The sequence below is a fragment of the Neodiprion virginianus genome, chromosome 5 (genome assembly GCF_021901495.1).
Source record: "Neodiprion virginianus isolate iyNeoVirg1 chromosome 5, iyNeoVirg1.1, whole genome shotgun sequence".
NCBI classification, from domain to species: domain Eukaryota; kingdom Metazoa; phylum Arthropoda; class Insecta; order Hymenoptera; family Diprionidae; genus Neodiprion; species Neodiprion virginianus.
The window spans coordinates 9,252,620-9,274,894 of record NC_060881.1 but is presented as its reverse complement, the minus strand read 5'-3'; the positions used below and the strand labels follow the sequence as shown (position 1 = coordinate 9,274,894).

At 39.7% G+C, this 22,275-nt stretch overlaps 1 protein-coding gene across 1 annotated transcript in view; it reads right to left on the bottom strand.

Moving 5' to 3' along the window:
- Positions 1–3,254: 3,254 nt before the first annotated feature.
- Positions 3,255–22,275, bottom strand: part of LOC124304782 (dorsal-ventral patterning protein Sog) — a 65,879-nt gene continuing 46,858 nt past the window's right edge. Inside the window, exons 4-8 of the mRNA XM_046763416.1 lie at positions 15,214–15,279; positions 12,732–14,510; positions 12,026–12,183; positions 11,441–11,755; positions 3,255–7,469 (exon numbers count right to left, since the gene is read on the bottom strand). Of these exons, the coding sequence (XP_046619372.1) occupies positions 7,278–7,469; positions 11,441–11,755; positions 12,026–12,183; positions 12,732–14,510; positions 15,214–15,279 (2,510 nt within the window). The 3' untranslated portion in view covers positions 3,255–7,277. The remainder of the gene's footprint in view (positions 7,470–11,440; positions 11,756–12,025; positions 12,184–12,731; positions 14,511–15,213; positions 15,280–22,275) is intronic.

Here is a 22,275-nt window from a genome sequence, read left to right as displayed (position 1 = left end):
TGGATTTGCAATCTGCAACTGGTCAGCATATATCGGCCATCTCATTAAAACAGATTTTTACTGAGGGTAAGGTGAAGTTTATATATCAAGATATATCTACTATTCTAATAATAGCAGTAGGTTAGTTAGAGCGATTATGCAGCTGGCCGTATCAGACGCGATTAATATTACAATATCCATATGCAACATAACAAAGCAGGCAATGACTAAAAAGTAACTTATCCTCTAGGTAGACTTATTGCACTGAATCTGGTACTTACCACCAGCAAAGAGTGTTCAAAGATATTTTTATTTTGAAATTATCCCTCCGTCTCTACTGTTCCATATAGAATTGAATCAAGCCTTTGAATCATCATGCTGACTATCAATTTATTCAAGATAACACGGCGTGAGTTACTTGCAATAATGTGAATTTGGATCAAGAAAATGTGTGATGGGAACAACTAAAAATTTGATTGACCGCGTCGTAATCGTTTTGATTGAAAATATAAAATTCTTGTAACAAAACATTTGAGCGTATTTTAATACATGTTTTGTTGAGTCAAGAGTTCAATGGTTGAAACAGGTAATGAAATTTGTTGTTACGAAAATATTTTGTATTGACTGGAACATAGGAGTTATTCAAGCGCAGAAAACGTAGTTTTCTAATTATCACATATTCAGTTCTGTTGACTCAAGGCTTGAGTGGGATTTACCCGATATCTAATGGTAGAAACATAAATTGAACATGCATCATTGGTTTTTGTTTACTTACTTATAGTCACTATTAGTTTCGATCACTCGGAATTTGGTACTATGCTTTCTCCGTTTTCAATACGTCTGTTCACAAACTTGCCTCACGTCATCTGTATCCGACTTCCTAACAGACTACCCGGTTTTATAACTATCTCTGAAGCTACTTTCGTAGCGAGAAAGTTCACCGCCTAGTGGCCCTTTAGAGTACTACTATATTGATGTTTACGAGGAATATATTCGCTACTTGTTTCAAAGCATGTGATTTTTATTTTACGTCGTAAAAAAATTAGTGCAACTGATTCGACCAGTTATGCCAAACAAGCTCCGGTTAGATTAGCAAGATATGGCATTCAATCGATGTAAATTTTTTGTTGTACTTATTTTATTTGAAGTACTTAATTCTTTCAGTCAACGAACATGCGACTTGGTGGAACAACACATAAGCTTCAAATGAAATGATATTTAGTTGACTCAGTTTCGGAAACATATCAAAGGGTTCACTCGAATCAATAATTCACTCGATCGCGACAAAAATGCTTTTGTTTAATCAAGGAATTCCCTTGACTAAATCAATTTGACAGACTATCTAAATCGAAATTGTTGAATTGAAGTCGTCGTATTTGGAACAAATAAGAAATACTAGATCGAAGCGAATCGACTCCAGGAAAGTCTATTTTGTTGGTTCAAGAATTATTTTCCCTCTGCGTAGGATAGTTTCCTTACTAATGCATGCCTTTTTATCCTCTATTCGAATAGAAAAAAAATTTGACCTTGTTTTAAGTGAATTTTTGAAATAGCTGGGTCGTCAGTACCGCTTGGACCTGATGTCAGAAGGATTTGGAGACACCGGAAGAACGTTGGCAAGTCACCACTTGGAGTAGCTGCAAAGAAACCGGCGTTAAGTCATCCATGATCGAATGAGTAGATCTGGAATAACAATTGACTCTGTGGTCGTGACTCGCAGAATTAATAAAATATAATTCTGAATTCGTGCGATCGCTATGGTGCAGGTATAGAGTGTATAGTAATACGTGAACGCGATGCGCGATTTCGTGAATCACGTTTCGAGAGGTGAATTTTTATGAGGACTTACGTTTACCATACTGCGTTCTAGATTATTTCTCTGAAACGTTTCTTCATGTATACCCAGTATATCGATATTGCTCAAGGATACTGACAACAGTTTCACTCTATGTAATTATTTTCAAACGAATGCTGCGATATTCATGAAAATACTTGTAACTGCTTGTCAGAAATTACACAGCGGCTGCGGCAACCATTTAAAAATGAAACAGCATAGCCTTCAGCTGATGTCATTTTATTCCATGAAATTTACTAGCAATCTGTGATTTTTCATACTATTTCGAATTGCCTTTTCTCATCTGCACTCTTGCTAAAGAAAAAGGTGTTCAAAGTCGTTGCTGATTTGTCAAAAAGACAGTTTCTCTTTGTTCACGAAATTCAGTACTTTGATTTGTTAGCAACTCTTCATATAAAAGTCAACTTGATGAGTGATCGTGATTGCCATTGTGTTAGTTAAGTTTTACGAAACAGTGTTCATTTGTATCCTCAAAAAAAAAAAAAAAACAAACAAACACATCGTCTGCACCATTACTGGTTCGCTTGTCAAGCTAAAAGTAAATGATCAGATTTTCAAGTTGAAATATAAATTTCAATATTTGTGCACAGTTAAATTTATTCATAAACAAAGTAGTCGTCTTTTTATTTAGTCTGTATAATAAACTTAACGTACTGCAATAAGAGTTTTGCAGCTTTTTTAAAGTATCTTGTGCCTGTATAACATTCGCGTAATCCACCTAAAATGATCGACTGATTACAATTTCCTCATTTTTAACGCTTTATTCTCAGACACAGCTGATAATGAACAAAGTTTCGCACTCGTTGACGCAAATCTCAACAATAGGTTCCTGGATATCTCGCGTAAGATCGATTGCGCGAAGGGTCGTAAATGCAAACGGATTTGCCTACAAGGCGTGTAATCTGAACCAAATCTTACGACACCTTTAATAATTAAATACGCTTCGCGATGATGAGAATTCTAGAATGCTCTCGTAAGAACTATTAAGTAATAAAAAAGTCGTAAAACATAATTGTCTGGATAATTGGACAAACCGTTTAAATTCTCCGAGAAATTGGCGTCAACGAATCTATTGTTAATTATTACGGTGCGCTACGAGAATGTACATTGAACAAAGCATACGGTACTGTTTTTTTTTTTAAGACGACACAACGCGCGAACTTGTTGACATCGATGAACATGTCGTGTCCAAAAGTAATGAATTTCGGACTCGAATGTATATTTTGTTCGAGATCATTTTTTTTTTTGCTTCCGAGCGAAGTCATTTAGGTACTTGTTAAATTTATACTTCGTACTTTCGTTTTTAGAATGTGGTAGAGATGAGAAATGGCCACCTAATTATTACATTAAATTTGTTTTATTAATGGAAATACTGAAATCGGTATACACTTCGTTCTAATATAGTTATTCGCATATTATATATCATTATACTGTTACAATTTATTACAAATATTAGCAATTATATATCAATGATACAATAAAAGGTACATTTTATTTATTACATATCATTATTACCATCATCTCGATTTATGTAATGCAGTTAGAAATGAGATAGGTTTTTTCTTTTTTTTTTTTTTTTACTTTTTTAGTATAACGATAACACGATCGATATATCAATGAATTAATTAATTAATTAAACAAATAATTAATTAACAACATTTTGGCACAGTATAGAATAGCATCAGTTTTCTTCAACTTTCGAACTCTTTCAGCGTGCTTAACCAACTTACTTTACACAAAATAGAAAACCTATCGATATATATATATATATATATATATCACAACGGTCATCGTCTCTTGTGTAGAAAAAAAATAAATAAAACAAGAAATTTTGGTGTCTCGCTCGCGTCGCAGATTAAAAATCTTGATGTTGTTAAATGCATGTATAAGAGTCGCGTCAAACGAATAATAATAGATCGAAGCACACACAATAAATAATCAAACGCATAACGCTACTACGCGATTGGTATATTAGATAATTAAATATATGTATAATGTATCGCATATATATTTAAGTATATATGTATAGGTATAGGTATATTATAAATTAAATGTATGGGTGTGTGTGTATACTTAATCGGCGAAGAATACAAATAGCGTTATATATAATTCGGTCAGGATATGATTTTTATGCTCGATTATTTAGGATTATGAATAAAAAAATAAATTCGCAGCTATAAAAAAATTAGACACAATCCGCATCACACATAATAATGCATTTCTCGATCGCTATATTATTCTTACGTATTGAACCAACAATTATTATTCTTCTTCGTTTGTTTCATCTTATTTTTATCATTATTATTATTGTTATTGCTATTAGTATTATTAATATTATTATTATAACAAGACAGTTTTTTTTTTAGTTATACGATGAAGTGTTGAACAAGGGAAAGAAATTTTGAACGAATGGGGAGAAACATCTATGCGTGCCACACTGAGGCGTCCGACTATTTCTATAACTAAATTATACTTCGAAAGCAAATTTTTTACAATAGAAATTCTTTCAATTTAAATTATTAATATATCTTATTATAATTATTAGTATTATTACTATTATTATAAGTATTATAGTATATTTATATGTACAAAATATCGACTGACGAATTAATCTTAATACGTATATACGCTTTCAGCCTTAACTTATTTAGAGTAATAAAATTGACTGATACGTATTTATATAAATATGCATCTTTGTAAGGCACGACCAATCCAAGCAAATCGCAGTAACCGCGAAACAGACTAAATCCTACCTAATTGTCACGAATAATTATTGCCAATAAAATGAACGAGTGCATAAAAGTCAAATATGATTAAGGACTTATAATGGGAGAAAAATAGTTCGGAAAAAAGTACACTTGCTTTGTAGCAGAGAAATTTACGATTTAATATTTCAATAAATAGTTAAATTCATTGTGCGATACAAGCTTTTCAGTATCATGCACTTGTTCAAACGTTTTCATTGTATAAAATGTTGAGAGACAAAACGCTCAAAATTAAAAAAGGATAACGTATGCTCCGAAGACGGAATTTGCCAACAATGTAAAGAGGACACTTAAACCTAACAATAAATACATTCAGAAACCGTAATGACAATAATCTAAATGAAGTATATGGAGAATAGTAATAACGATAACAATAAAGATAATAAGAATAACTATTACATCTATTGAAATATATACGGATAATATTAAATGTAATCATAATCGATTAGACGTAGCTCGGGCGTAATAATATAATAAGGTATAATAACTTTACACAGTTACTTACAGTATTGAAATGACCATGGTTACGACGTTGATGACGATGAGAGAGAGAAAAAAAGAATGATAATGATAATGGTAGTAGTATTGATGGTGGTGAAAATAAAAACAAGCAAGAATTGTTAGTATACGTATAAACGTAATTATTATTTAACATACCTATAATAATAAAAATTATAGCAAATAGCAATCATATATTAACTGATGCCGCCATCGAGGTTGTTCAGTCTTCTTTGGTTGCTGGGTAACTTGATGAGGTTGGTGGGTGCAGGATATTGCAGTTATGATACGCATGCATGCACAGGGTGGTTCTTACGCAAACAATTACTATATTCAACCTTCAGAAACTTCAAGAGTTCCGGACTGATAGATTTTAAGAAAAACAGTAAACTTCGCAATGAGTCTATCGATAAAATTTGAGAAACATTTTGAAAAAATGGACTTTTAAAAGACGAGTTTTTAAAACAAATCAATGATATGCCTTTTTCCCGACTTTCAACAGGATTCATCAACATTCCCTCAACTTTATACCAGGCTACTTAATTTCCACATCACGCGCTGCTGTGATTGTCCGTGAATTATACGTCAGGATTTTCTCTATCTAAAAACGTCGATTTAAGATCACTTTAAAAGACTTAATTGGTACAAGACCTGGACTCGACTGTGTCCCGAAATGAGATACGTCGGAAGAACGCGGTAGAGATTATAATTTTATTTCCCAACCACCCTGTAGGTACAAACGTGGTGTTCGCGAAGGGTCGATGCAGGATGATTATGGATGATTGGATGAACGGAGCTGCGAGAAGAGTTTGGTGGTAAGGGTGAGGGGTGGAGGGGTCACGTGCCGGGGTCAGCTTCCGTTCGTTTCATCAATTTAATCAGAATCAATTGATTAATAGATGTAGACTTGCTGTAAGAGGGAGAGTGCACGGTGGCGGGTTGTGCGCATTGCCGCTGACTGACTGACTGCATGGCTCTTTTATCGTGGCTGCAGACTGTAACTCGTTACAATATAATTGGTGCGTTTGAGGCACTACGTGCCGTATTATCGCCGCCCCTCCATCCCCCGCCAGTCTCTCCGCGATATTATTTCACGAGGTACATAATACGACGCATGTTAAGCATGTTTTGTTCACACACGCGTTCCACACCTCCCGGACGCTGCGTAATAATTACACACGGAGAATAGTTTTGTTGACGATTAAACGAGCCGACGGGATTTTTTTTTTTCACTCGAACAAACCAGGCGATAAATCGACATCTGCAGTTTTGTCATGATCGAATATATTTCACATAGAAGGGTTTTGTCAATTAAACGGATTGGATTGTTTGCAGTTTTGTTGTTTAATTAGTTAGGAACAAGTGAAGCGAAAAAAGAAAAACGCTTCTCTGTGTATTATACGCAGCGTTTAGTATTTCCTAACAGCTAGTTTATACACCGATTATCATGATCGACTAGAGACGCTGACCACTGTCCAGAGACCCTCCTGCTGGTAAAATTCAACAGAATTTATAATCACCGACTCTATGTTTCGTTATTGCTAATTCATTCATTTACCACGATTTATATCATCGGAATTTTTGACCTTAGTTCTCAGGAATTTCTCAACAGTTTTGACCACATGGTCAAGCGCGCGTGAGCTTGTGCAAAACTATCTAAATAAAGTTACAACAAATCACAATCGTAAAATCAATTTAAAAGAACGTATTGTTTCATAAATATCATCGAGAAAACCATGCAAAATTAGAAGGAATTTATATATATATATATTTTTTTCTACACAAGGTTGAAAAACTGGCCACGATAGTGAAGATTTTTTAGTTTTAAACGCTTAGATATTCATGAACAGAACATATTTTTCCCTTGTAAAAAATCGTGATAAATTCTACCGAGCAGAGTAGCCGAGTTCTGCAGCAGACGTACACACGCTTGTAATTAACGAAGAGCCGTGTATTTACACGTGGGTTGGTGAAGCATCTCACCGGGATGAAAAAAAAGGAGGGTAGTGAGGAGGGAGGGAGAGTATATGTAGAATTCTATTGCCATTGCGAAAAGCAGGGCGACGAGGTTTCTTCGACTAGAGTCCCCGCGGAACCAGAAAAATCTTCGAAGCATCGACCCATTGTCTCAACTCTGATTTTCTAGGGGCTCTGGCGATGCCGCAGAAATTGCCCCCAGCTCAGTTTCTCAGTTCGCGTCTGGACGTCCGCTTCTGGTGGTGATGAAGGCGGTGGTGACGACGCGCCCGTTTGCATTGCACCGAGCAACAGTCGTCGATGTCGGATATGTGGGATCCCTGCTTCTTTTGACGGGCGATTGTGTTGCACAGGGCCCTGGGACACCGTTTTCTGTCACATTTCACCTCACCGTCCTGAAACAGACGAGGGGGGGAAAAAAAAGCGTATAGAGAAAGTGGTCGACACGCGTGTTTTGCTGCACATTTTTACAATATATCTATCTCTTTTCGAATTTCTCTGCACTCGCTGGGATGTGAATTGATGAAGCTGAAGCTAGCGGCCAAACGTGTTAAATTTTTTTGATGTAGAAAAATGGAATCCAGATTTATCCTCATAATTTTATAAAAGTATTGGGGGTTCAAGGTGTTTGATGAAATTTAAATTTCCGGTCTTTATTGCCTTGTTTGAATGAACATTAGAACATTTGGCTGCTAATTCAGGCCTCTATTTTCGACATCGTTATGTATTGTCTGCTTGAATTTGAAAAGATGTTTCATCGCTCGTACACACGTTGATCTCTTCCGCAGGTATTCTTGTAATGGCAATCGATTTTGATAAAATTTGGCAAAAAGACTTTCGCAGAATTTCCTCTGCAACCATTCGTTATCGACCATACTTTATACACCTTCTTAATTTTTTTCAAAATTCACCAACGGTAAAATCTAAAACAGAAATATGTTTCACCGGATTCAGGTGTGAATTTCCTCAGTTGAAAACTTGGTATAAAAAAAAAAAAAACTTTTTTTCGACGTAAGAAATTTAGGGGTGTATCCAGACTGGAAATTTATTTCGTAAGAACGTGGGAATTAAAAAACAAGTGAAGTTCGAAGTTTGAGAAATTGGTTCGCAAACCGTCAATTACGATAATCGGGATCGAAATACGAACCGTACGACGATACATAGTATTCGTCATCAAACCGTGCGTGGAATGCTTATTTACGTACGGCTGTACGTTGTAGGAATTCTACAAAATTCGCACATGCATTATATACAAGTATTACACATGTACATACATACATAAATATGCGACATTCTTCTATTACAGATGTGTGATCTACCTATGTGAGATATATAGACGTATATAATATTATTCGCCATAGTGAAGAATTACGCAATACGTCGATAGGTTTGTTTGAAAAATATGAAATTCCTGAATGTCTGCCTGCCTATTTGGTAGAGAAAAAAATGAATTCCTCGACTTTCGTATATCTACGTATTGTTATATTATTATGTGGCGTGTACACGCGGTTTTCGCGCCAGGGGATACTTTACGAGTTGTGTATACATATACCTATAATATACAACTATACTTATATACTTTGGCTTACAGATTATGTACACAAAGCACATGACAAACGGCTGGATGTGCCAGACGATGTGTTCAAGCGCGAAATAGATGTACAAGTCTAGACAGTGTGAAATTCGTAGTATTTTAATGAAAAGTTGAGAGTAAAAAAAGAATAAACGAAAAAAAGGAAAAATTTGTACAGACTTATATATATATATATATAAAGCATCAGAAGGAAAAGTAGGGCGTAATAGTTTCGGGTATGCGCGATATCGCCCAAGTCTGGGGGGGTGATGGGGGGGTAGGGGGAGGGGGCAAAGTATGTATAGAAAAGTAATATCAAAGGAATCCCGCCTGGACGGCGCCGGTGTTTCCAAATTGGTCGTATCAACCGCGGCGTTAGCTTTTCGCGTAAACATATAAATCTCGTGGTTCCTAGTCACATCTGGAAATCACTAGCATCGATCGTTCGCTTCGCAAGTCACACCGCGTGTATGTATCTACGTAACGCATTTACAGTACATAGATATAAATGCCGTGTCTATACCCGCTGTGATATACACAAATTGTAAGAACTCTCTTGACGCGTACTCGCAGCCGGCTCTTTCGCTTTAAGCTTGCCATGCAACGACAGGCTTGAAATACTTCAACTCGTGTATAAAATCTCTCTTCCAACTTCCCTGTCATCGTTGTACACACGTGGACATTAATTCAGATACGGTTAGTTTTTCGGACGAGTACATTAAGTTGGTAACGCAGATTCAGTCTGCAGTGTCACTGTCGGCCGGCCGCTACGGACGGAATCTGCGCTACCAACGTAATCGACTCGGCTGAAAAAGTAATCGTCTCTGAGAATTAATGTCCACATGTGTACACTTGGGGCAAATCAATCTGAGACGGCTAATTTTTCACACAAGACAGTTATGTTGGCAACACAGAGAAACCTGCAGCGCCATAGTCGGCCGAGCGCGAGATAAACTCAATTTCAATAAACATAATGTAACCCATGACCGTCGAATCTAACCTTAGAATACGTGTCAATCCAACAAGTAACTATCCCCGCGGTATTCTAAGGTTAGATTCTACGGTCATGGGTTACGTTACGTTTATTGAGATTGAGTTAGTTTCGCACTCGGCCGACTGTGGCGCTGTAGGTTTCTCTGTGTTGCCAACATAACTGTCTAGTGGAAAAAATTAGCCGTCTCAGATACATTGTCCCCAAGTGTACATATATGTATACGCATAGGGTTAGCTGCAGATAGTAGCTGCAGGCAAGACGTGCGCACTATACTTATTTATTTTTGTACACCTTGTAAGTCTGTATCCCGACAATAAGATTCGAACAATTGTATACACGGGCCGCAAGGAACACCCTCTAGCATGGATTTTGAAAACGATAATCAGAAATAAAATGTACCCCAAGTTGCGTATGTATAGACTTTGTTGTATGTATATTACAACATCTATATCTGCGACGTATGATAAAGTTACTTTTACACAAAATAGGTCGATCACAGCACGATGGCTGCCGAGCTTAACATAGGTGAATACAGAGTGAATTTCTAACGATTGCATAGTTTGTCGTCTCCCAAAATTTAATGCGCATCGCGACAATCCGAGAGCAGGTATTTGCCAGGACTACCAACAGTCAACCGTATGGAATTTTAAAAATTTTGACAGTTGTCAGTGTTGAGCACAACTGCTAGGGATAAGTGTCAAAATTTTTGAGGTTACGTTTATGAAGGTCGGTTGCCCTTGCAAACAGCCGCTCTTGGATTCTAGAAAGTACGCGTTAAATTTTAGCAGACGCCGGAGCATCCGGTCATTAGTAATTCAGTGTATATATATATGTGTATATAATATAACCTTATATGTGTATTTTTTATTATGGGTCGAATATTTGACTATGATTTTTAATAATTTGCGAACGAACGTTAGAATCTGATATTTAAAAAGTTATACGGCCTGCAGTTTCGACTAATTGTTTCATCGGCGCGAACTTAGCAAACTTAATGCAAAAAGTAAAAATATTTGGACGAAAGTCAAAGCATTACGAATCCGACGAGTTATCTAGAGTTAAAAGTTTCATCGTTTGTTGTTTTATTTACTCAAAATTGGATCATCATCTCTTATTTTGTTTAATGACCAACTAAACTAAAAGTAAAAAGAAAAAAATTTCATTGCAATTTGTATAAGTGCTAAGGTAGGTACACATAATTTGTTTTATATATCTCAAGTACTTACAATTGGTACATGTCGATTATTCATCTTCAAAATGTTGAAAAATTATATGAATCTTGGTTACGTTTTAACCCATGCCTGAGCATTTTTGTTTTCGTTAAAACCGTATGCACGTATGGTTATTTCAATATTTCAATGTCTTTGTCACTGTTATTAGCAAAAAACCTATATCTAAACCTAGTGTCACCGTAAAAGTTGAAAGTAAATCATGTACGTACTTTATCCAGATCAGTTATACACTGTGAAAAATTAGAGACGGAAGAAGAGGAAGAAAAAGAAGAAGAAGAAGAAGGTCAGCCATCGGCTAAAAATAATGTAAGCGACTTTTCCATGAAAAAGAATTATATAAAGTTTGCCATCCAATTTACAGAGACCGCGAAAATTTCTTCAACGTGTTACCGCGTTTCGTCAGTTCCTAGAGTTTTGATCGTTAAAACATGTTTGTAGATGATCGCGAGCCGCGAATAAAGAAAGACGATAAACAACGGGAACGATAAAAATACAGGGAGAAAGAGAAATGTATAAAAACGATTACGCACGTATTATACGTAACGCATTCGATCAACGCAATCTCACCTTGCACTTGCATTTCACGCACTTCATCTCGCCGTGTGAATGAATACGAGGATGCCACTCCTTGCCGTTTTCGAAGGGGCCGCCAACGGGATACTTGCATCCACCACCAGCGAGTATTTCATCGGCGGTGCGCCGGGTCGAGACCGTCGCCTGATCACGAGGAAGCATATCACCCGTGGAAGGCGTCGCGACGCTCTTCGATACCGGCGGACACTGTCTGCAGCAAGCCTTCTTATCGGGCCTGAAAGCCATTTTTTCGTCGCAGTCCAATGGCGGGCACTGAACGCGCGGACACTTTACCTCCAATGTGACAACCTGCGGTCAAAAGATGTCACACGGTTGCTAGTCACGTTGCGAAGATTTAAATTCCAGCATTAATTCTCCTGGGAAAGAGAGATTTTTCGGTACGCTAGGAAAACCCGGAAAACATGCATCAACTAGAAGTTCCGAAAGCGATCGTTATCGTTGCTTTTGTTCGTTTTGTCTCTGGGAAAGATCGTCTCTGAATGCGTGTAACGCAAACAGCCGCAACCACTCGGCAAATGGCCAAGAATGATAAGGCGTACATATAACGAAGATACTTACGTCGCAGGTGCAAACGGCACAGGTGTCAAAACCAGCCGGAGGTACGTAAGGGTGCCAAGCGGCACCGGCGAGATGATATTGACCGGCCAACATGCACCCTCGGGATCCTGGTGTTGTCGTCGCCGTTACATTGCTCTGGGTTTCATTCAAGATCGACACTGCGACAAGGAAACAGAAAGAACAACAATGGTTAAATATATGCGCACGAAGAACGTTTTTTGTCGATTACTTGGACGTTCATGATTTTTGGTTCTTTTCTTTCCTCTTTCTATTCACAAGTAAACTTTTCTGTCGGATAAGCGTCGCATGGTTTTTATAATACATAATTTATTCATTGAAACGTGTGAGTCTGCCTACGAATCGATTGGATATTTCATATCCTAGACAGGTAGGGTGTTCGTTTGCAACTTAGGGAAGTTGACGGTTTTTAGTTTAAGGTATTAACGATTAATGCAGGGCCCCGTCGTGGGAATCGAATATTAGGAGAGGAGAGAAAATTGTTTTGAAAATCTCTGGAAATGTAATTTGCTTTAACGACAGTGAGCAAGAACAAAACAAAAAGTTTTTCAATGATAACGTCAACGCTGAACAACGAGTTAAAACACACAGAAAGGGACAATATAACGAATAAACAATTAACGTGAGAAAATTTTCAACGCATAACACAAGTCAACGAGAACCCAATAATTACAGTCTGGAAACTCACCGGTCGTGCAAACAGGGCAGCAATGTCCAGGCATGGTCTTCATAATTTGTCCATAAGCGCATGGAGTTACCGGACAAGGTACAGTATCGCATGAAGTGAGTCCCCGATGACAATGGCACATGGTGCATACGTCGGACTTGGCAGTCCATTGCGTTCCCTCCTCATAGAACCTGGTCTCGTGGAAGCACGCGCTGTTCTCGACGTCGGACCTGGGCGGCTGCATGTTGTAGGCAACGACGGAAGCTACGTCGTTATCGGCGTAGTGCGGCAAGCAGCTGAGGGGTGTTCTCGTCTTAAAGGGGGCCTTGAGTACGGCGCCGAGGGCCTTGTCCCTGACCTCGAGGTAGCTGATGCCGGACTCGATGCGGTAGAGTTCAACGGGCGACAGTCCGGTTACCGAACCCTCGAGAACCGTGCCGGTAAACTCCTCTAGGAGTCGTCGGGCGACGGGGGCGCCCTGGGCGATAAGCGGCATGGTCTCGAGGTGAAGTTGCAGCGTCCGTTCGCCGTCGGCGAGTCCTGTTATCTCCAGCTCGTAGTGAAGCGTACATTCGAGGTCTACGCTCGCCCAAACGAGACCCGCCATCCCCGAGGCGACGGGTTCCGTGTCCGGTCGTCTAAGGAGGATCGGCGCAGAGGTGTCGCGGGCGTCGGCGACGGGCTTCTGGATCAGGCGTCCGCGTAGAACGGAGCCGAGGTGGGAGGCCGCAACGACGCCTAGTTCGCCGGAGAAGAGAGGCTCCAGGAGTCGGGGTCCTGGTCGTTCGATGGAGCCGTTAGCGAGGCCGGCGAGGAGGGCGGGCGTGAGGTCCTCGATTTCGGTCCGCCGTTTTCCACCGTCGTCGACGAGCGTCAGGATCGGATTCCCGTCCTCGAGGCCGACGAGTTGCACCCCGTACCTCAGAGCGCCACCGCGGTCCAGGAAGGCCCAGGCCAGACCCGAAGCTGAGGAGGGAGCCTCGCTGGAGAGGAGGGTCTGATAGAGGTCGCAGGTCGCGCGGGGACCGACGGCTCCGTGGAGGCTCAACGCCTGAGGATCGGACCTCGAGGAAACGGTGATACCGAGTTTGCCGCGGGCCAGAAGCCGCAGATCGGCGCCCGAGAGGGCGCTCCTTACCTCACCGATGTTCCTCTCGATGGACGGCTTCCCCACGATTATGTCCTCGCGGAATATCACGTAACGTTTCTCGAGGTGTTCGAGCTGCACCGTTAACGGTACGTCCGATATCTCGCTCGGGAAAAACATACCGTTGAATACGAGCAGCACGTGGATCGACGGAGCCGACGCCGTCGACGCCGAGATTATCGCCGTCGCCCCGGCGCCCGACATCAGCGACCGGTCCGTGCCGATCGTCGGCTCCAAGAGAGCCGAGAATTGCTCCGTCGCCAGAGATCGGTAGCGGGACAGCTGCCCGGTAAGCGTCGCCGACGGGCCCCAGATCAGCGCGACGTGGAGACGCTCTTCTCGTAGCAGCTTCCGGTAGTCCCGGGGCACCCGACGCCAGACGCCGCAGAGCTTCCCCGTCGCGTTCTGGTAAACACCGCCGATCGGGTTTATCGTCTGCTCCTCGAGGATGCTGCCCGACATGTCGACGAACTGGAGGCTCCGCGGACGCGGCGTTGAATTGCTCAGGTAAAACGAGTAGTAGAGGTTCTTACGCTGGAAATTGAACCGACCCGTCGCTACGTAGTTGTAGGCGTCGTTCAACGTCGACGATGGCGTCAGGTCGTCCCGGCGTAGCGGTAGCGACGTTTTTCCGGTAAGGAGGGTCGCAAAATCTGTGGCGTTGAAAGAGAAATCGTATTTTTCGTTATTCGCATGCGGAGGAAGTGTATTAATTTTTTTCTATCGAACGTTTGTTGAATAGTACGCATAGAGAAAAAAATTGATCTTCTTACGTATATCGTAGATGTTTTACATTTTTCACCAAGGTTAATTTTATCAGTAGTTTATTCGATTCAACTATAAGTAAATTCATTTTTTTTTTGCAGTTTACAGGAAGTGATGAGTTGTTTGTAAATTTCTTTCGTTAAAATAATGCGTTCTTGATAGTAGACCTGGTGGACCGTTTCATTGAATCAGTGAAATGAAATCAAGTAAGTTTTTTTTCTCAGTGCATCAATCCACACTGAGGCTCAATCATTCCAGATCAAATTGTTATACGATAGAATTATTGTAATATATTCAAACTAAATTTACTTGGTTTAAACAAGCTCAATGAAAAATTTCTTCGATCTATGGATATAAAACTCGAAATACCAAATTTCACTGAAACTGTTTGGATTCTTGTATTCTCGCCTTCGGTTTGTTATTTTTCTTTTTCTTTTTTAGTCAGCACATCGAAATTTCTCATTGATCCGCAAATTTTACGTTTAACATTTTGGCTAATCAATGAAGGCTCCGTGCACCGTGCCGACGTAAGTCTGGGATAGTTTGACAATGCGGGTAGGATATTAAAGAAAAGATTGACGTAATGCTTACGTTTGAGACTGCGTTCTTCTTCTTCAGGGCTAATCTGCGGAGGAACATCCTGAGCGATATCCGGGCCTGGAAGATACGAGAAAAACAGAAAAAATTTAGAATCCATATAAAACTCTGAAATAAGTTTAAAAAGAACCGAAAGTCTGGAAACAGAAACTAATTTTAGTAACGCAGAACAAAGTCACATTCGGTACAAGTAATTTTCCGAAGTGCGAAAAAGTAGAAACAAAAGAGATATTTTTTTAATTAAGATAAATGTGTTTTCACCCAATTACCAAAATTATTGATTACTAATTGTTCACCGAGTCAAATGACACTTCTTTGGGTTTAGAAATGATGAGCAGAAGTAACAAAACAAGGCTTTTTATAACAAGATTAAGTTGTAATAAAAATTGACCAAATAGCATCATGATATTTTCTACGAAAAAATAAATAAATAAATAAATAAATCCGGTAATATATTTAATAATTTCCAATCGATGTTTAAATTTTTTTCCTTCCGAAGAATCGAATAGTTGTTATTATCATTATTACTATCGCAAAGACGCTGTATTTAATCTGCCTTTCAACTGTCCCGTAATTGCGAATTAGCGCAATATGACTCCTGACTTAGCAGCGAGCAAGGTCCGAACTAATAATTGGCGTACCGTGTCGTCTCTACGTCGCTGTAGGACATTAAAAGTTACCAGGATAGAGTCGCGTGGCTGCACGGATAAGGTTTTGAGAATCTCGCCTACCTCCGACTCGCGAGGCATGCCCAAACATAGCTTGAATTGTTCAAAGTCGTCGGAGAAAGGCACGCGACTCCGGTTTCCACCCGAGCCTCAAGTTGGGCCCTACGCCGACGGTGAGGCGTATAAGGCCCGGGGCAGTTCCGAGACTCGAACTACTACCGCAATACGGACGACAGCGGCGATTCCACGCGCTCTCACGTAACAACGACGTACGAATGTAGCTGCGCACATGCATAAGCCTGGTATATCTCTCTCCTCTCTTCGAAGCGTGGGAGTTGAGCACGAAGCAACGGGGCCAAGAGGTCATGACACCGAGGCGCCGGGCCCTCGTCATATCGACAATTGACTGGCGGGGACTCCCAGGATCCCGATCAAGAACTACTCCGGGAACGGCATACGGGGTGCTTCGTTCGTCGAGGCATTCGCGTGAGCGTTTCATTGACGACTGTTGTAATTGTCCTAATTTTTATTTATTTTTTGAAGTTATACTTCTTTAGGCGCGTTATGAAAAACTGATGAGAGTGAAATTTCAGGATGCGCGCGCATCACTGTAACACAAAACTGTAACACAAAATTAACAGGATGAAGTTGCCCACTCAACCGAATTCATTAAGTCTCGAAAAAAAGCTAATGTTGGTACGCTTGTCGCCTCTGATCACTGTTTTCATATTTATTTATAATATTTATCCACATGGTTTTGGTTTTTACAGTCACAACACGTGTTTTATTTTCATACAAGTGCGAATTATATATGTGGCAATAAAATATATTCAGTAGTGATTTAAATTGAATATTTGGATTAATATTATTTACTATTTGTGAATATTAGTGAAAAAATTGTGCTAAAATACTTTCTCAAGTGCTCCAATATAATTGAGGTTAGTTATCCGTATGTATTATTTAATGATGCCAAAGAAGTATAACTTCTCACGCGCGTACATAAGTACACGCACCCATTTTTTTATTTTTATACAACACTGCTTTTATGATACGAAACGCGTCTCATCTATTGCATTTCTACCAAGCTTTACAACTAGGCGGAAATTTATTCAAGAGACGTTGTATACCTAGTTCGTATAAGGCAATGAATTAGAGAATTCGCGAGGCTTATGTTTGTAACGTTAGTGTAACGATGATGCGTTATTCAGAAAAAATCTTTGATCTGCTATTTAAGTATGGTCTGAAATTCGGTCGGCAGTAATAGAGCAAAAAATATCCAACTCAACGTCTTCAAAGTAATTCTGAAATTGCATTTTAGTGAATTTTTTCTTATTCGACGCTTCGTTACGTTGAACGTTACTAACTTCCGCCTTGCGAAAATTAATATCATTCTTGTTCGGTAAGCTGGAAAAATATCAATCTTGTTGATTACACATCGATGGAATATCGTTATGTCAAAGGAGTAAACATGGATGGCTGATTACTTTGAATCGACACTAAAAAGATAACAATAACGGTATTCAATATTGATCGAATAATTTGTTTGAGAATTGAAAACTGAACTGGTTTCTACAGAAAAAAGAATACCATTGAAATCGAGGCGATTAAAAAATTCGAAAATTAATACATTCGTACGAGCTTGAAGAAATAGTCAAAATTCGAACGAAGACCGCAATGATCGAATTGTTTAGTTTATCCAATCCTCAGCGAATAAGGATAAATATTTATTCAAGCGGTTTAAAAAATTTCCCCCGCGATCAGCAATAAAAATATTTCGCCTACCGTTTGCAGTAATTGATAGAAAGAATTGAAAGTTATCCTCAATATTTTCGTGAAAAAAAAAAAAAAAAAAAAAAAAAAGGAAATAACAAGAAGAATCGCCCAGAATTACAAGAGTCACGGTACGCAATCGAGACACCCTGTACATCCACGTAGCGCATCTAACAATAAGTGCCGGTGGGAAAGGAAACCGCGGACTGCAAGATTCAGTATCGACGAGAGACGAACCATATATATTATATAGGTATATACAGCATAGACGGTTGTTGTACGGTCAGAGTACAGTATAAAATAAAGCACGAAAGCACTTTGAACGCGGGCCGGGCGCCGTGTTTACGGCATTCAGTCTCAGTTTACCGCAGAACGTAGCGCCACGTATGACGCAAGTGTGTTTTCTCGGGGTTGCGAAGCAGCGATGAGCGAGTCCGCATCGCGAATGTGCGCTGCGCTGCGTTACGTTGCGTTCCGTTGCGCTGCGCGATGCGTCTGCAAAGCGCACGGGGCCCGATATCGTCGAAAGTGGATGGCCTCGGGCCTTCGGGCCGCGAGACGCCGGCGCCCGCAGTTACGAAAGGCGCGATCACCGCGCGCAACGCGTGTAAATCCGTATGCGGTTATAGGGCGGTATATGCGGGGGTTTTTTTTTATTTTTTTTTTTGCTGCGACCACTTCGAAGGAGGAAGATCGCCGCTTTCCTGATCGCCGAGACGCACGCGGCCCCGTTTAACTCTAACCAATTAACACACTCGCCGACGTGTTTATTTTATTGATAGAAGAAAACTGGTAGCGAGGAAAAAAATGGTGAAAAATGTTTTTCATCGGTCGGAACTCGGATTCTTCTTCGTTGGGTATTATAATTATCTCAAATTCCATCGAAGAATTGGAAAAATGTGAGAAAATCAATCAAATTAGAGATGGGATTTTACGCATGGAAGAAATGATTTTTGTCGTGAACTTTTTTTTTTTTATTCAGCTCTTCTCGATCTTTCCTTCCCTTCGGCGGACATCTGTTTGTTGAAATCTGAATTGAAATTAACGATTAAATTACGCGATAATTTATCGATATTTAGTCATACGTTGTCAAAGAGCGTGGTGTAGAAAATACACACGTCTGTTTGAGCATGGAAAAATAGAACTTCGATTCATAACAAAACGATTGCTTATCGGGCAAAACTAACTCGGTACTAATCCGTCATTAAAAATACCATACTAATAACTCAATGCCAAACAGGCGCCGAATAAACTCCGGCATGATTTCAAAGCTCTTCTCAAAGTCATATTTTATTATTGCGTTCCAAGTTCGGAACTCCTATCACGGGAGGTCTTCTTATAATTTGCTGCGATATCGCATATATATAAATATATATATATATATCAACTTTGAGACAAATCATTTTATACAGTATACTAAATGTATACGTAACGAATAATACACGCCCGGTTAACGCATGTCTAAAAATGGAATCTGAAAGTATAATACGGTGAGTGACGAAACTTAATTCTAAAATGAATTAGATAACTTTTTATCAAAGCAGTGCCGCTGTCAACGTTTAATATATTTTTTTTTTTGTTATTTTTCTTTTACTCTTATTTATCGCGGGCTGGGGAATTCACAAGTCACTTCGTTCGGTGCTCGATCGTGGTTAAAATAACGATCGATGTCGTGCGTATGATATCGCATCGTGAAATTGCTGGTCGATGAAATATATTAAAGACGGCGCGTTACACGTACACGCACGTAATGTATAATAATAAAGCACAAGCGGTGTCCGTAAATAGTGATTTGTTACGCGTGAATAAATTTCACCGCGGAAGAAGCGTTAGAATCGAGCGACGGTCGCGAGGTTCAATTACCTTTTCAACTTTTGTATCGCTACCCCGACGCTGCAGTAAATTGTCTCCCTGGCCTGAAGCTCATAGGATTGAGAAGGCTGGTTGGCAAAAAATCGTTACTAGGTATTTATTGATTTTATTACGACAGAGTTGCATATTGAATATTTATCAAATTACGCGTTAGGGCAGAGGCGGGCAAAATGGGTCCCATGTACAATCAAATGGGACTTAAAAAAATGTCGATAACGATTTACATGTATTTTTAGGCGAAGGACAAAGAAATTGCGTCGTCGAAATTGGTCTGACGTTATTCCGCCCATTTTGCCCGCCTTTTTCCTACATGTTTTGTAAGCTGGGCGAAAATTTTTTTGAAAATAGAAAAATTGGAGTTTCGTTGTTTCTTTATCATGTCGGCGTTCTTGAATATTCAATTTTACAATATTTCACCGATAAATTGATCCGAATCAACGAATATGGCAATATTGAATTGACTACTGGAAGAAAAAAAAACGGTAATTATCTTCAGTGAATTTGTGGAAAACAGTCATCCCAATAAAACGAGTCATCGCAGAGCGAAATCGAACAAGTCTACTAAACATTGAATAATTTTGAAGCGATTTGATACGAATCATCGACATCTAAGCTTTCGTTTATGGTTTCGTAGAGATTTTCGTTTCGCGATTATAACAATTTGTCAATTATTCAATGCACGATTATCTCGCGACAAAATTAGTAAAGAGGTTCGATTTCCTACGAGGCTGAAGTTAGCAACGTTAACGTAACGAAAAATCAGGGAAAAAATCATAAGGGCGTAATTTCGGAATAACTTCGAATTAGTTGGCGTTGGAAAACATTTCATTTATCTTGGTTTACTAAATTTCCGACATTCCTAAGGGTGCGAAGTATCGATTTCTCCTAAACACGCATCGCTGTACAGTAACGTTACCAACTTTATCCCCGCGATATTCAGCCGATCAATTCCTCCCTAACCTCTTTTACTCGTTTTCCCGCGATTCGCTCAGGCGCATGCGCAAAGGGGTTCGCGTCGCGACTCCGCCCCGTCTCCGCGACCTTGAAAGTTGACTTCTTGGGGGTTCGCGACGCCGTCGGGACGCCGAAGACGACGTTCATTCCGCGCGGTCGAAGGCCCGATCATTAGATATGCTAATATTTACATTTAGATTGCGCCGCTTAATCGATGTGACGCCATACTGTAATATAGCCGGCGCCGTGGCGCTAACTCTGGCGCCTGCTGCCCCGCGACGTGCAACCGAGGCATTGTTTAGGCTGCGTTCACACCGATCACCCGATCCGCGAATTCGACGTTTTTTGCTTTCATCTCTCCTGTCAGACGGGCGCCATAAACAATCCGGCTCGTTTATCGCACGAGGAAAACTATCGCAGTTGATACTTTGCTTGGAGCTGTTTTCAGCAGTCTCTCGAGTCGGGAAGAATTCATCGACCAGTCAATTTTCACGTTAATAATTTCACTTTCGTTTTACATTTGTCATTTGTTTTTTTTTTTTTTTTTCACGAGTAGATGTAATAATCTGCGAATGAAAATTGTACAAAAATTCAATATCTTGTTTATTTGATCGGAATAATAGTTGTCAATTTTTTCACACATTTCGGTACATGCATATACAATATACATAGGTATGTGTAATTACTTCTTTAGTGCACTTTGAACGTAGTAATACCTATACAAACAAATTAAGCGAGTCGAAGGAAAACTTTTTCCAGAGACTTGGCGTTTCTTTTCTTTTTTTTTTTTTTCTTCTCGTGTATATACGAAGAACGGAAACGTTTGTTTTTGATTTCCATTTTCTTTTTTTTTTTTTTTTCCTTCTACTTTGAATCGGTGATATCTGGTTTCACGGCAAAACGCCAACTCAATTACAATCCTCGAAGTCGCGGCACGAAGTGGCTCAACGGCTGAGAGAATACTATAAGATATATAAACGCGAGTTTTTTTTTTTTTTTTTTTCTCCTCTCTTCAATCTAATTTCCCCTAGAGGCCGTAATCGCGTGGTATAAACGCTAAGCGATTGTATAAACACGGAGTGAAATTATCCCATATTGAAACAATTCGTATACTCGTATGTACGAGCGCAAGTAAGGATTGCAAATGTTATACCGACAATCGGAAAATTCAAACAAACAATTTTTCCGTCTCTTAATTTCGTTCTCCCTTTATTCACGCCTAGTTCTTTTTTCCGAATCAGTGAAACGCATGGCGTCATAATCGAACTATATCTTATTCTTCAGACCGCGTCGATGATCGAGGGGTAAATTCTTAGATCGTCGATCACTACGCCTCTGCTGCAGCAGGCTAGGAAGCCTGAATGTATTTATAGGTTTATTTAGTCGAAAAGGTCTAATTCAATTACGACGCTGCAGCGTCACGCCACCACTACGGTGCAACGGCGCACAATTCGTTTAGTGTTTCTTCACACGTTCGGGGTCAAGTTGCCTATGATTATACATATATACAGACACACAGACAAGATACGTGCCGCATGCTTGACTGGACACAGAATTCGTGTGTACGTCTCTAATGTGAATCACAAATAATTTTCTTGACCTCAAAAAATCCCTTTTGATATTGTCATGACAATTCTACATTGTTCGATTATTCCGTGATCCACATATTTCTTTAAACAACAACACGTTGCGCACATAACGGTAAATTTGAAGGGAATTTGTCGCGAGTCATGTAATTGCGAAATACTTCAAATCTCGACAATTGATCAGGGATACCAGCGATATCGTAGGT